This window comes from Poecilia formosa, unplaced genomic scaffold (assembly GCF_000485575.1).
Source record: "Poecilia formosa unplaced genomic scaffold, Poecilia_formosa-5.1.2 Scaffold1085, whole genome shotgun sequence".
Lineage (NCBI taxonomy): Eukaryota > Metazoa > Chordata > Actinopteri > Cyprinodontiformes > Poeciliidae > Poecilia > Poecilia formosa.
Genome location: NW_006801024.1, coordinates 7,136 through 21,852, shown reverse-complemented (window position 1 = coordinate 21,852; position 14,717 = coordinate 7,136). Strand labels below are relative to the sequence as shown.

Below are 14,717 nucleotides of genomic sequence, written 5' to 3'. Positions count from 1 at the left end.
TTAAATACACACGGGGGTAATCAAGGGAACGAGAAACACCTGGGAACAATCAACGGGGAAGACGCAGAGAAGGACTCACAGGAAGGAACGGAACACAAAAAAACTTCAAAAATATATACACAGAAACATGGATCATGACAATAAATGTTATACAAGTATAAATGAGGCAGCTTCCTGCTAAGATGTTTCTGTAGCACAAATTCAAAAGACAAAGGCATAAATGGATCAAATGATCAGCCAAGATTTTCAGTGTCATTTAACAGTAAAGAAAGAAGACAGTTCTGTAAAACATGCAAAAATTAGGGGTCGTTATACTTTTAAGTCTTTGCTTTTGTCCATCAAAGTCTCTATGTTTTAAGATGTAATATAATGAAATAATGTAATTTCTTGAAGATTCTCAATTTAGCCAAATTGTAGTTTTACTTTTCCTGGTGACAAACCTTCAAAAATTAAATATTGTTCTGTAATTATAGAAAAATATGTGGGAATCTGAAAAGAAAGTAAAGATATTATCTCTGCTATTGTTTCCCCCCCAACCCTCTGCTTGACCTTGTCATTATTTATGGATTTGCTCTGTTGTTGACCTGGCTGTGTCTGACCTCTACTGTGTGTTTTCTAATATCACTGGTTTGGTCCAATGAGAGCCCACAGTCTGAGCTGTCAGGAGGCGCCATCTTACCCCGGAGGTATTTTTAACCAAAATCCCTCTGTCAATTTAAACCGATTCCCGTGATTCACTGGTCAGTCACTTTTACAACAAACTGAAAACAAAGTTGGACCATACACCTCCACTATTCTCAAAAAGTTTTTAATAAACGAGTATGCCCATAGAAAACTAAAGACATTTAGATTTTAGTTCCACTTCCCTCAGTGATTGTTACATTTGGTCACTCATATGATCGGGGTAGTTTTGATCCTGGCTGAGGACGTCATTTCTTACGTCAAGCAGTATCTGCTCTGGCTGTTCCTGTTCCAGTCAGACTGGTGGTCAGTTGAATTTCCAGCTTGTGGTTCACCTAATTTGACCTCATTTTGGGTCATTTTAAGATTGCAGATGTTCTGATTGCATTAGATCAGTGTTTCTCAACCCTGGTCCTCACCGGCCCCCTGCTCTGCATGTTTTAGATGTGCCTCTCTTCCAGAACAGCTGATTCAAACGATTGCATGACCATCAAGTACTGCAGAAGCCTGTTAATCACCCAGAGATACAATTCAGGTGTGTGGCAGAAGGGAAATGCCGAAAACATGCAGAACAGAGGGGCGGTAAGGACCAGGGTTGAGAAACATTGCATTAGAGGAAACCCTATAGTTTTAGCTCAGTGGTAAACAAAATGTCCCACCAACAGCGAAACAGAATAAATCAAGCACTATTGTTTGGCAGAGTATTTCATTTTAGCTAGCTCCAAAATATCAAGCTTGCTAGCACATGTCGAAGACTCTGGGGTTTTTCTGTGTGTAACTCGAGAACCAGTCTAACCAAGCAAAACTGAAAGCATGCTTTAGGGTTAAGTGAGGCCAATAGTCAGCTCAGTTGGAGCTATGAATATGTTTTAACTTGTCAGTATAGCCTCACTTTAACCAAAAAAAAAAAAAAAAAAAAAAAAAAAAAGAAAAGTCATCTAAGGTCACACTCTCTCCTCACTTTTTTAACTGTCCCTCCAAACATTCGGCTTCAAATAAACATGTTTGAGGTAATTGTTAAATTCTGATGGATTTTATTCGTAAGATTTAGAAATAGATATATTTGGATAAAAAAAACTCATTAAAGTTGAGCTGACTTGAAATTGTCCAAGCTAAATTCTGCTGCACAGTGAGTGAAAATTTTAGATGAAATAAAAGTGACTGGTCAACATTTAAAAACTACCTAAAAGAGTGTGTGTGCAGGTGTATACGCAGCCCTATAAAAACGACTGGGTTTTGTGAAGTGAAAACAGGACAATTATAAACAAATTTATTACTTTTTCCACATGGCCTGACTGTTAACCTGTATAATTCAGCTGTAAAAGAAAAACAGGAATGGATTGAAAGTTTATGTGTTGCCATCTGTCACTAAAAGTGTTGCATCCATTTGCTGTTGCTTCATTGAGTATGATGGTGAAGGTAAGCTCTCTGATCGACTCATTCAGACCTCCAACCTTCTGCCAGAAACTTTTAAAAGTTTAACTGTGCTGCAAATTACGCTTTACCACCATCATAAGTGATTATTGACCATTTGATGACAGCAGGTTCTAAAAATGAAAGTCAGACCTCTGGTTCTTGAACTGGGAAATCACAATAACATGCAGCAGTCTAATTGCAAAGCCATGTATAAATGTATATGTATACATTTTATGAAATGACTCAATTCTCTACAACATTATGGAAAACAGCACACAGGTACCAATCATCACCTGCGTCATAGTATTTGTGCCCTCTGCATGTACAGTAAGTCACTTTGTTTAGGGTAAGTGAAGCTAAAACCTGGAAATTCCCTCTGGGCGGCACAGGGTCTATAAAGCAAAAGTGAAACCAATACAAAAGTATTAAAAGGATAAGTATGACTTCTCGCAGCAGGAGGAAGCTTGCTTCCACGTCGTCAATTCAGTTGGAAATAAACGTACAACTCTGACTGGGATTTAAGAGGACGGTGATCAGGTGAGTCACAATGTTAATAAAATATTAATTTGACTAGGTTTGTGAGTGAGTAAAGGGAAAGAAAAAAAACCCCTCATGTTTCTGCTTTAAATATAATTTTCCAAACTTCAGGTCATCATGATTGAAGTAGAAAAAGTATCTCAGTTACAGCACAGATCCATAAAAAATGTTTTACTGACATGAGCTATGATCATTTCTACATGCAGGGTATGCAGCATACAGACGTCAGTGCAGTTCTGTCACTACATGCTAAGTTAGATGAAGTAAACAGCCGGAAGCCCCCTGGGGGTGGTGCCAATGTAAAGACAGCAACATTGAAGCAGCAACCAAGTTAAAAAGACAAACATGATCACAGGGTGATACATCAGCTGCTTGATTTGTCGTTTTTGTACCAGGTGAGTCCACTGCTCTTAAAATGAATTTTGTAATCCAGCAGTATTGAAAATAGCTTTGTGTAAATGTAACCCAGAGGTTTTACCAGGCTACATATTATGAATGTTTGGCATGATGTTTCACTGCAGCTATAGCAAATTCTTAGATGTTGTTAAATGCTGTTATATGTTTCTCTGTTAAAAAGGTTTCTATAAAACACTCTCTAAGCATTTTACTCTATTCTGTTTTAGCCATACTTGAGCAAGGAAATGGATCCCAGAGTGATTCACCGAGTTGTAACTTCTTTCCTTGCTCCTCGTCTATTTTCTCCAAATGAAAATGAAAAGAATCTCATCAAGCTGCTGCAAGGACTGGTCAGGAGTATTAAATGGAGACCTGAAGACGTCAGTGAATTGTTTGATGCCCTTTTACAGCGATTTGAGTCGGTTTGTAGAAATGACGGATCACAACTCCTCACATGGTTGCTCCAAATGTTGCACTGGATTCAAGTTAACTACATCACACCCACTTGGAGATCTAATTCAGGAAGAAGTCTTCTGGAGTTGGTCAGAGACACTGCAGTGACCAATGAAGCACTCAAGGCGTGTTTGGCAGATGATGAAGACAAAACATTGGATGAGATTATTGAAGAAATCCGAGATGGAGACTTTAACCAAGTTAATAATGAGTTGTTGGCTGAGGTCAAAGATATTGTGTCATCAGTTCAAGCTGCTCTTAGGTCTCGCAGTTCAGGATCAGAGCTGTCTGGCCTGAGAAAAGTCTTGCTGATTCTTTGCCAGGCAGCAGAAAAAACTCACTACAGACCACGACTGACCCAGATGGTGAGCTGGTGTCTCATGGCTCCGTCCAAAACGGGGCGCCTCATTCAGGTCGGCACTGGAGAGGGGAAGTCCTGCATTGTGGCCATGTTTGCAGCCTTTCGAGCTCTGAGAGGAGAAAAAGTCGACATCATGTCCAGTTCATCTGTTCTAGCAGAGAGAGACATGAGAGAATGGAAGAAATTTTATGACCTTTTGAAGATCAGCGTGGACTGCAACATCAACAAGCAAGACGAAGACTCAAAAAAATGCTATGAGAGCAAGATTGTTTATGGTACTGTTGAGCAGTTCACTAGAGACTGGCTGAAACACCATGTTCTTAAGAAGGACATATTTGGCCAGAGGACATTCCAGTGTGCAATTGTGGATGAGGTGGATTCCTTGATGCTGGACAAAGGTCATCATGTTGTCTACTTAAGCAGTGACATTCCTGCTCTGCAGCATCTCAACCCTCTTCTGGCATTAATTTGGGCCACAGCTAACCAGTACAGCAAATTAGGGTCAGGTCACATTGTTGGGCGAAAATACCCCTTTCACCAAGTTGTATTAGAACAGATCAAGCAGGAAGGATTGGATGAGTTGACTGTCCTTCAAATGGCCGAGGACACAGGTGTACTGGCCAATGGCACAGTCACGGAAATACAGAGGAAACCAAGTCTTTTAGATGAGAAAATTGCAACAACTGCAAATGTTGCAGCCGATAAGCTGGTCGAGTTCTTTAGGGCAGTGGAGACCAGATTCCCATCATGTCAGTTTGCTTTGCACAGCATCAGCACAGATGGATCCGTAGAAGAACTGAACAGGTCATCAATAGGAAGTGGTCAGAGGCGAGTGTCTCTGCTTTTGAATGGAGGCTTCTGTCAATACATGTATCCTGATACAGACAGTGTATTGAGAGCTACAGAAAAGGAAATAAGGCGTTTTCTGTATTTCACACCACGTGAGCTGAACAAGTCTGACGGAAGCTGCTACATCCCAGGTTTCCTTTCAAATCTTGTAGACTCAAAACTAAAGGTCTGGATAAAAAATGCATTCCATGCAAACAGCATGGAAAAAGATAATGAATATATCTTTGAAGGTGATATAATTATACCTGTTGACTACAGTTGCACAGATGTCATTGGAAACAGCTTGAAATGGAGTGATGGTCTACAGCAGTTCCTTGAGATGAAACATCAAACAAAGTTAAGTGATATGACCATCATCACCAACTACATGTCCAACGTTGGTTTGCTTCAAAAGTACAAAAGTCAGATTTACGGACTGTCTGGGACTCTTGGAGAACAAGCAGAGATTGAGAGCATGAGGAAAACATTTCAGGGCATCAAGACTTGCCAAATCCCTTCATTCAAGCGCAAGAAGCTGTTTGAGGTTCAAGGAGTTATCATGAAGGATGAAAGAAGATGGATCGAGAAAATCTGTGAAGTTGTGTTTGATCAAATCAAGCCTACACCATACAGGTCTCCAAGAGCTGTGCTAGTGACTTGTGAATCCATCAAGCTAGCAAAGTTACTGTACCAAATTTTTAGTGGCAGAGTCTCAAGCACAATGCTTTACATCAAAAACAACAAGGACAACAGTGTTGTCTTTAAAAAGAAGTTGGGTGCAGGAGACGTTATCATAGCAACAAACCTGGCTGCTCGTGGAACAGACCTTCAGGTTTCTGACTCTGTAAAGTCAGCTGGGGGTTTGTTTGTTGTGCAAACTTTTCTGCCTGATAATTCCCGTGTGGAGGCTCAGGGCATTGCACATACAGCTAGACAAGGATCACCAGGGTCTGCTCAGATGGTTGTCTGCTTCACTCATCTGTCAGAGCCGCTACAATTGCTAATTCTAACACATAACTTTCTGTCCTTTATGGAAAATATCGCAGATGCCTCTGAAACCTTTCTGAAGTTGTTTCTTATGCACTTGAGGCAGTATCAGAGGAGCAACACCAGGGGAGAAAGTCAGGAAATGTCCTCGCTGCTGTATCGTATTTTGACTGAAAACACCAACTCTGATTTGATGATGGTTAAAGAGATCAGAGATGCGATAGTGGCTGAACAACTGTCTAGCTACGTGGAGTCTGATCTACCAAACATAAAGACGAAAGAAGAGCTCTTCAGTCAGTACCTGGACACACTGAATCTGCTTTACAAGAGCAACAACAACAAACCGGCTGAATCAGATGTTTCCGCACTCAATGAGTTTTGGGGAATGTGGCTCCTGACAAAATTTTCTGAGGAAGGCTCTGCTGTTAGATTGAAAGCCATCCTGAGTGCAGACCTGAGTACAGCCTTACAAAAACTAGGGCAGAGAGAATCTCCCTCATCCAACGTGCACTACTACACTGCCAAAGGTAGTGAGCTCAAAAAAATGGGAAGGCAAACAGAGAGTATTGACATGTATACTAAAGTCATAAACCAGGACCCCTGTTGGGCAGCAGTTGCATTTTACAATCGTGCTTTTGCATCTTTAACCCAACACAACAGGAGCCAGGACCCTGAGTGTCTCAGTCAGGCTCTGGAAGATTTGCAAAAAGCTCTCATGTCTGTGAAGCTCCACTGTGATCAGCTGGATGTCACTTACAGATACGTCACACAGCAAACCACAAACCCTGCTGGCAACTTGACAACCAGATTCGACAAACACATCATGGCCAGACACACGGTTCTGGTGTCCTTCAAAACAAATATTTTCGAAGCAATGCAGAAGGTAGACAGGGCCAGGGATACGAGCAGATCTGTTAGAGTGAAGGAGACTCCTGTCTACTCCCTGGTTTCTCTGGAGCATCTTCTTCCCATGCCAGTGATCTTGTTGGAATCAGCCAGGGCGATTTATTCCAGAAACCCTCTGTTGAGGCACCAACTCGCCAATCACCCCTCCTTAGATATTTTTAATGAAGTCATGAGTCTTGAATCTATGGGCCTTACTCACGTCTATGTTGTAGAGATACCCTCTTCTTTGGCTACCTTCTTTTCAAAGATAGCTCGGGCCTTTCACTGATTAGGTTGACTTGTGAGAGTGAAGATATTGAACAGTGTATTTTTGACAAGATGCAATATCCACATATTAGTTTAAATTATGCACAAAAAAAGTTTAATATCGTTGACAAGTGATAAAAATAAGGGCCTAAGGAGATATCCATCCATCCATCCATTTTCCGTCACCCTTGTCCCTCAGTGGGGTCGGGAGGGGTGCTGGTGCCTATCTCCAGCTCACGTTCCGGGCGAGAGGCGGGGTACACCCTGGACAGGTCGCCAGTCTGTCGCAGCCTAAGGAGATAGAGATGCATTTTTTCAGCAGACCTTTGTGTTGCTTACATGAGCCGGATCAGTGACTTTTGGTAAGGAGGGAAAATGGGAAATATTCTGCCCATAACAATTGTACAGTTGTGTAGTATTGAAAACATAGATTATTTCTGACTACTTATTTGGATTCTATGAAAAGGGATGGAAACTTACTAACTTTGCATATTATAACAGTTTTTTTATAATAAATTGCTATAAAGCAGTTTATATGGTTACAGAGGAAACCTCTAGCTTTTGTTTTAGAAAAAAATAAATTTTTCTTCTACATCTCACTGTCTACAGTGAGTGTCTATGGTTATGTTTTCAGTTCTACATTTCTGAAAAGAGTTTAACATTTTTAATTTTTATCATTTTTTAAGTCCAGTTTTGACATACAATGTAATAATCGCACTGACTTGATATTTTATGTTACCATGAGAAACTTTATTATATGTGACAAAGACGCAAAGAGTCATAACAAAGTGTCTTGTATGTGTTTTGTCGTAACTTTGGATACAATCTTGGATTTCCTGCCAAAGATATTGGCACATATATATATATATAATGTGCACTTCATGCTTACAGTAAACTTTTTTCAGATATTCTAAAGTGAAATGTGAAAATTTTATTTTTAGTATGAATTAACTTTTTATTAAAGAACATAAACAGAAACTGATGACTATGGCCTCTTTATTTGATACACCTATTTTGTATTTGTAATTATAAATACAAAACAGGCAAATGCCCTGCTTGTCGAGCCCACTCTGTAACCCACAGACTACCTGGGCCCCCAGTTAAACTATCTTGTGCTGATAAAATTTTCTAATGCATGTAAATGATATCTTCTATGTCTGCGTCTCTGGACCTTCTTTTACTATTAATCATTAACCTACATATATTTAGTTGACTGTGTACCAAACAGCACTAGGCAAGTTTTTCATTTGTCCAGTAGATGTCAGTGTTTTATTCACATACATAATGAAACACTGAGTTTCAAATTCCACATGCATAGATGCTCTAAATGAAAAAGAAGACAAGCTGAAAGAAAACACTGAATAGATGCAGGACTGTAAAGATTTTGATTTTTATATAAATTAGTGAAAACTGTGAGGAAACCCACATGTATGCATGAAAATATCTGTGAATTGATAAAAAGACTTTCTGCTGAGAAATAAATAGTGGAGACATAAATAACACATCAAAACAAAATGTTTATTAAAAAATGGTTCTGCTTAGATTTTGTGTTTGGATTGTCTATAATTTATGTTGTGATGTTCAAATATACTTTGTTAGCATCTGCTTTGTAAATATTACAGAACTAAAAATAAACACATTTACTTAAGTCAATGTCTGACAGAATATCCCAGAATAAATGAGGAATTTGTGTTTGGTCCCAACAAATTCAGATGATGCAGACATTAGTTTTTTGTTTTTTTGTTTTTAGTCTGCTGGATAAAAATCTATCTAAAAAATTCAAGAGAATTAAAGAAAATTATGTACTTATTAATCCAATGATGAGTCATAACCTTAAGATCCGGGGTCAAGGGTCATTGGTGAGCTCAAATAAAACAGTTTTCATTGACATAATTAACTGGTTTCACATGATTCCACTTCTTTGCATGTCTGCAAAAATAACAAGCCTGAACATAAAGACATTTGCCAAACAAACCACACCGGGGATTTTCTGTCTGTAACTGTCTTGTAAACCAGTCTTACCAAAGCAAAACCAAAAGCACATCTGAAGGTTATGTGTGGACAATAATCAGCTGTTCTGGACTTATGAACATGTTTTATCTCGCCACTGCGGCTCTGCGTTCAGTTTTTTAACTGTCTCTCCAAACACTTGGCTTCAAATATATTGTATATGTTCAAGGTATTAAATAAATATTGAATTAAAGAGAGCTGACTTGAAAATGTACTTCACCAACAAACTAAATTGCAGCAGCACTGTGAATGACAAACACAAAGGACAGACAGACTGGTGTAATGTGATTTTTTTTTTACTTTTTCTGTGGCTTAATATGTAAATGGGAATAGTTTGCATCTCCTGCTTGGCTGTCAGTCATTTGGTTCACTATATGAAATGTGAGAAGATATAATAATTGTTACATAATTATTTTATAGAAAAATTAAAAATGATCAATCTAGAACTTAAATTCTCTTAGATTTTTAGTTTGAAGCTGATTTGATATCGATATAAACTGAATGGTTTTCAAGGGCATTTGTGACCAGGAGAATTTCAAAGTTCATTTTTTACACTGTTTTAAAGGAAAGTCAATGTTGTTCCACTTTGATATCTTAATGCCCACAAGCTGGATGCATAAACACATAAAGAGATGGATACATATTTGTGCAAATCTGGTGGCAATATTTAATACACAATTCAATTTGTAAATGTCTTTAAAATTTGAATTTATTAAAGTTAAAGTGATATAGAACTTCAGTATTCAATAATGTTATATTTCATGGGATTATTTCACAGCAAGTTATCCGCAAACTAATCATCTATCATAACCCTGTTGGCCCCTCCCACTTATTTCCATTTTTAAAAATAAATCCACCATGCGTACAATGTATGCATTCAAATAACAAGTACTGGAATAATTGTGCAATTGGTGTCTTTGGAGCAGACTTCAACTTGACATCACCAAGCCAACCGAAAACTATCTGAATAAAATAAATAAAAAGAAAAACATGAATTCATCAGAGGAGGAAGGACTCTGGACGTCTGTTTGTCCATTTCAGAGAGAGGTAAAATGATGCTGAAGAGATCTTCTGAATAAGTTATACTTTTAATCTGAAAAGATGTTCAGTGAGCATATTTACTGTTGAAATCACCTCCCATCCTGACACTTCACTGCCTAGAAACTGCATGAATGTTGAGAAAATGAAAGAGAAACCATTTGATGCCACCTGACTGCTGCGCTGGAATAATGCCATTGGCACGACATGGTGAGGATGTTTGCCAAACAGGCTGTAAAGGAATTTCTACCTTGTAATGAATTTTAGCCTTTAATTCCTTTAATTTAGAGGCTAAAGGTCAAAAGCTGCCTTAAAATTATGAGTAAAATGAACTTTATAATGCTGACAAGATTAAGAGCCAAGAAAATTATAATTTAAAAGTGGAAAACACATAAACTTACATTCTGTGTAAAAAACAAAACAAAAAAAAAACACATAAGTGGAGTTTTAAGATATGAAACAAGTGGATTAAATCGATGGAGGCTGTCAGTTTTTAAAGTGTTTCTATGAGCATCATCTGAATTTTAATGGAGGGCAGTAATCCACAGAGTTTTGAGTAGCACTTAAGACATTTTAACTTTATGGATATCATGTCTGATCACTATGCCACCAATAAAAGAAAAAATTACACCAAATAAGAGTGGCACAACCACTTATTTCTGCTGAAGACTTGGCGCCAAACGTCTGCTGGGCTCACGACTCTTACAGAGCAACAGTGATTGAAATGAACTTGAATACTATTGGCAAATGATAAGTGTTTGAGTGATTTCTTTAATATCAACAGATTTCCCAAGTATCTGTTGTCATGTTCAATCAGGTTTTGAAACAAGATGCCCTGAGACTATAACAAAACAATGGGAAACAAGATGTCAGATCTGATGGATACAGTATTGTTTCAAAGATCATTTGGTCTTTGTTGCATATTTTCTGAGGAGATGTTTTCTAAAGACATTGAATTCTAAAAGTGATCGTTTTCAGTACATCATGTAACAAGAAGCTCCGTGTGACTTGTGCTTTAATTCAAAGGGCTGCAAATGTTGCTTGGACAACCCCTACTTTAGTTATTTTTAAGTTTAGGTCAAGATAAAAAGTGTCTTTTTACAGATTTTATTCTAACTACCCATCCATTGCCATCAATTTTTCACGAGATCAGGTCGTGGGAGGAATTGGTTCCATCAGGGAGCCCTGAACGAGATAGATATCCTCCAACTCATTCTGGAGGATTCCAAGGCATTCCCAGGTCATTTAGAACAGAAATAACCTTCATTATCCCATAGTGGGAAAATTCAGATGGGATACATAGTCCCTTGAGTGAATTCTGGATCTTACCTGTTGTGACGGTAAGATCAACACCCTCTCTTTTGGGATGTTTCAAGCTGTGATTTATCTGGAACTCAGAGAAATTTGATCAAAAGATGACATAAATGAATTCCAAGCAAGTTGCCACGGGTTTCCCAAGGGCCTCTGTGGTTTTCTCAATTAAACCAATCCTGATAAAACTTCAGATCTTTTCAAGAAAGAAAGGGAAAAATACATAGTCCCTTGAGTGAATTCTGGATCTTACCTGTTGTGACGTCCCAGTAGGACTCACTTAATCGTTTTGTCGAGAAGACAGACTGGGTTAAACACGGCCAAGAGTTTTATCAACAGAAAAAGAACGTTTAGTTGTTAGCATTAGCTCAGCTGATACAACCTTAAAGGAAAGAACCACAGATAAACAGAATGCAAGACCTGATGAAGCTGTTATGAAAAGAAAAAAAAACAGATAACATAAAGCTAAAAGTTGAAATAACAAAATTAGAGAGGAGAAAAATGCAGCTGAGCAAGGAAAAGTGGTCAGTTTGTCCTCCATAGCCTAAGATTATACCAGCATAACTACAAGAGTACCAAAGCCTGTCTAACTAAAAGGTTCGTCAAAAAGGAAAGTTTTAAGTCTTAAAAGCAGACAGGGTGTCTTGTCTGCTTCACAGACAAAAACTGTGAGCTGGTTCCACAGGAGAGGAGCCTGATAACTAACAATCTGCCTCCCATTCTACTTTTAGAAGTTCTAGGAATCTGCAGTAAACCTGCTGTGTTAGGAACAATCTGAACTCTGATGCATGCTGGGGATTATGTGATAAGTTTGATTTTATATTCTATTCTGGAAACAGTAACTCAGTACTAATGTAACCTTTTCACCAAATACTTTTTATTTTTCAGGGGGAAAAAAACATTATATGGCTTTTTTTTTATTTTTCTACTTCAGTAAATTGAAGTTATATTACACTTATTTGGGTACAGTGAATAAACTTTATGCCAAAATCTTCTGATAATTGACTTTGCACTTCAAGAAAATGTCCAAATGTAAATAAAAGTGAAAGAGGGAATAAAACAAGTCACATTAGATTGTTTTTTGCATAGGAATTTTGTTTCCAGAAGAACAGGTTTGCCAGGACTTGGTGAGGATGTTTGCCAAACAGACGCCAATGGGAAATTCAGTAAGTCTGAACAGAAAGTATGTCTGAAGGTTGAGAAAGAATGGTAGTTAAGTGTGTAAGAATTTTAGTAAGGTTTTAATTTTGTGCATATTTAGCAAGATCATTTTATCACTAATAAAAATAACTGGCGATAGCTTTTAGACTATTGAACATTTACTGATTTTATTTATGACAAAGACCTTCTGCAACAGACTTGGTCAGAGTGAGCTATGTGTGCAGGTTTTTGTAAAAAGTGAAATGTCTGAATGTATTTGTCAGTAAAGTATAAATTAATATTTCTGCTTTAAGTATAATTTTCCAAACTTTATTTAACCACGATTAAAGTAGGAATACTATCTCAGAGCATGAAAAGGTTTTACTACCTTGATGATCTGTAATCATTTATGTGTCCAGGGAATACAAGATTCAGTGAAGTACTGTCATTACACATGCTAATTTATTTTTAGAAGAACACAATTTGGCTATAGTGAAATGAAGTAAAAAAACTGGGAACTGCCTGAGGGCGGTGCCTAGGTGGACAGACAAAAGTGAAAGAAAAACAAAGTTAACATAAAGGCAGGTATGATTACGGAGATCATAGAGATCCATTAGCTGCTCAGATTATCATCTCTTTACCAGGTGAGTCTACTTCTCTTATTATGAATTTTGTTATCTAGCACTGTTAAAAATACAATTCATCTGGAAAGTTTTCATAGCACTTTCTCTTTTTCAACATATGTTACAGCCTTGTTCCAAATTGTGTTAAATTAATCTCTTTCCTCAAAATTCTACACATAAATTATGACAATGTGGAAGAAAGTTTTTGCAATTTTTCCAAATGTATTAATAGAAGAAAACTAAGAAATGGCATATATGTAAGCATACACAGCCTTTGTTTAATACTATGTTGATCCACCTTTGATAGCAGTTACTGCCTCAAGTCTATTTTGTCTTTCTTTTATATGTCCTGTCCAACAGTGTGGCATTCAGAATTGTTATTTGAGTGAAGTGAGACTGGATATAAATATTCTCAAGCAGAAATCTCTCACTTGTAATGACCTAAACCATCAGGCCACTTTTCACAAAAAAACAGTTTTACACCATACTCGACAGGAGTAGAGTAGGGTAGAGGTAGAGTATGGCCACCCCTAATCCTCAATTTTGGGAGATCGGTGATTGGACGATTTTTACATATGAAGCCATCTTATCTAGCTTGGCAAAGGTCTAAGAAGTAACCACTGTCCTCTTTTGTTTTGTGAGAAAGGTTTGACTGACAGACCGGCCCACCAAGTTATGTCTACAACTTGGTGGGTCGAACAGACTATTGTTAATTTATAATTAACAATAAAAAGCTGGGAACTCCCTGAGGGTGTCTTTGCTGCGGTGGACAGACAAAAGCTAGCTGTTGCCAACTCAACAGCTTTCTTGCTATATTGAGCAACATTTCAGACAAAAAAATTGGTATCGGCCAAAATCGGAATCGGCAGGTTAAGCTTTTTAAAAGATCGGCGATCAGCCAGAAAACTGCAATCGGTGCATTTCTAATATTAATTCTAATAATATCCACTCATTGAGTAATCCTATCGTCCCTGCCAGCATGCCCAGGTGGGCCCCATAAGGGGAAAAGGAGGGCAGACCATATAGGTCCCATATGGGTTTGTCCGCGGGTTCCACGGTGGCCCCACATGGGTTTGCCCATGTAGGGCCACAGCCCACATGGGCCCTACCTGGTGGTGGGCCCACATTGCCCATTTAGGGCCCATATGGGCTGTGGCCCTACATGGGCAAACCCATGTGGGGGCACCGTGGAACCCGCATGCTGGCAGGGGTCAAGTCAAAAAGATAATTATGCATCATAACGTAATACGCCATTGCGCCGCACAGTTCATTGACTTGATTAAACAGTAGATTGTCTTACATGTTTCATCATCCTCATTTGACTTTACTAACCACAAACTTGTTTTTATGAAAAGGTTGCTATTTTTTTCACATTTAGTTGTGTCTGTTTCCAGAGCTTTCCTCTTCTCTTTCAACGTGCCTCTCTTGCTCATTCTACTTTCCATCTTTTATGCTCCACTGATTGAGAGTATTGATGTGTTTTGTCAAAGTGCTCTCTGAAAAAAAAGAAAAGGAAAGCTGAAAGTGGAGTTGTTTTGTGATTATATGCAGCTCCGGTATAGAGCAGTCTTTCGCAAAATGCGGTCACCAGCCACTAGTAGTCTGCGGATGCCCCCTAGTGGTCCATGTAAAGTCAAGTCAAGTGTACTTTATTGTCAAAGATCTTTGTAACAGGGTTAACACAGAAGTTTGAAATTGTGTTTCACCAGTCTCCAGTGTGCAATTAAAATAAATATATAAATATATAAATAAGACGTTTACTGCTCAAAAAAATAAAGGGAACA

At 38.2% G+C, this 14,717-nt stretch overlaps 1 protein-coding gene across 2 annotated transcripts in view; it reads left to right on the top strand.

Annotated features, from left to right (window-relative positions):
* The first annotated feature begins 2,365 nt into the window (after positions 1–2,365).
* The window catches only part of LOC103132493 (protein translocase subunit SecA), a 17,639-nt gene continuing 5,287 nt past the window's right edge, over positions 2,366–14,717 (top strand). The window contains exons 1-3 of one of the 2 annotated variants that reach the window (XM_007544296.2): positions 2,366–2,634; positions 2,841–3,029; positions 3,258–3,896. In XM_007544296.2, the coding sequence (XP_007544358.1) occupies positions 3,276–3,896 (621 nt within the window). In that variant the 5' untranslated portion in view covers positions 2,366–2,634; positions 2,841–3,029; positions 3,258–3,275. Of the gene's footprint in view, positions 2,635–2,840; positions 3,030–3,257; positions 8,446–14,717 lie in introns of those variants that run through there. The other variant, XM_007544295.2, reaches the window with a different exon arrangement.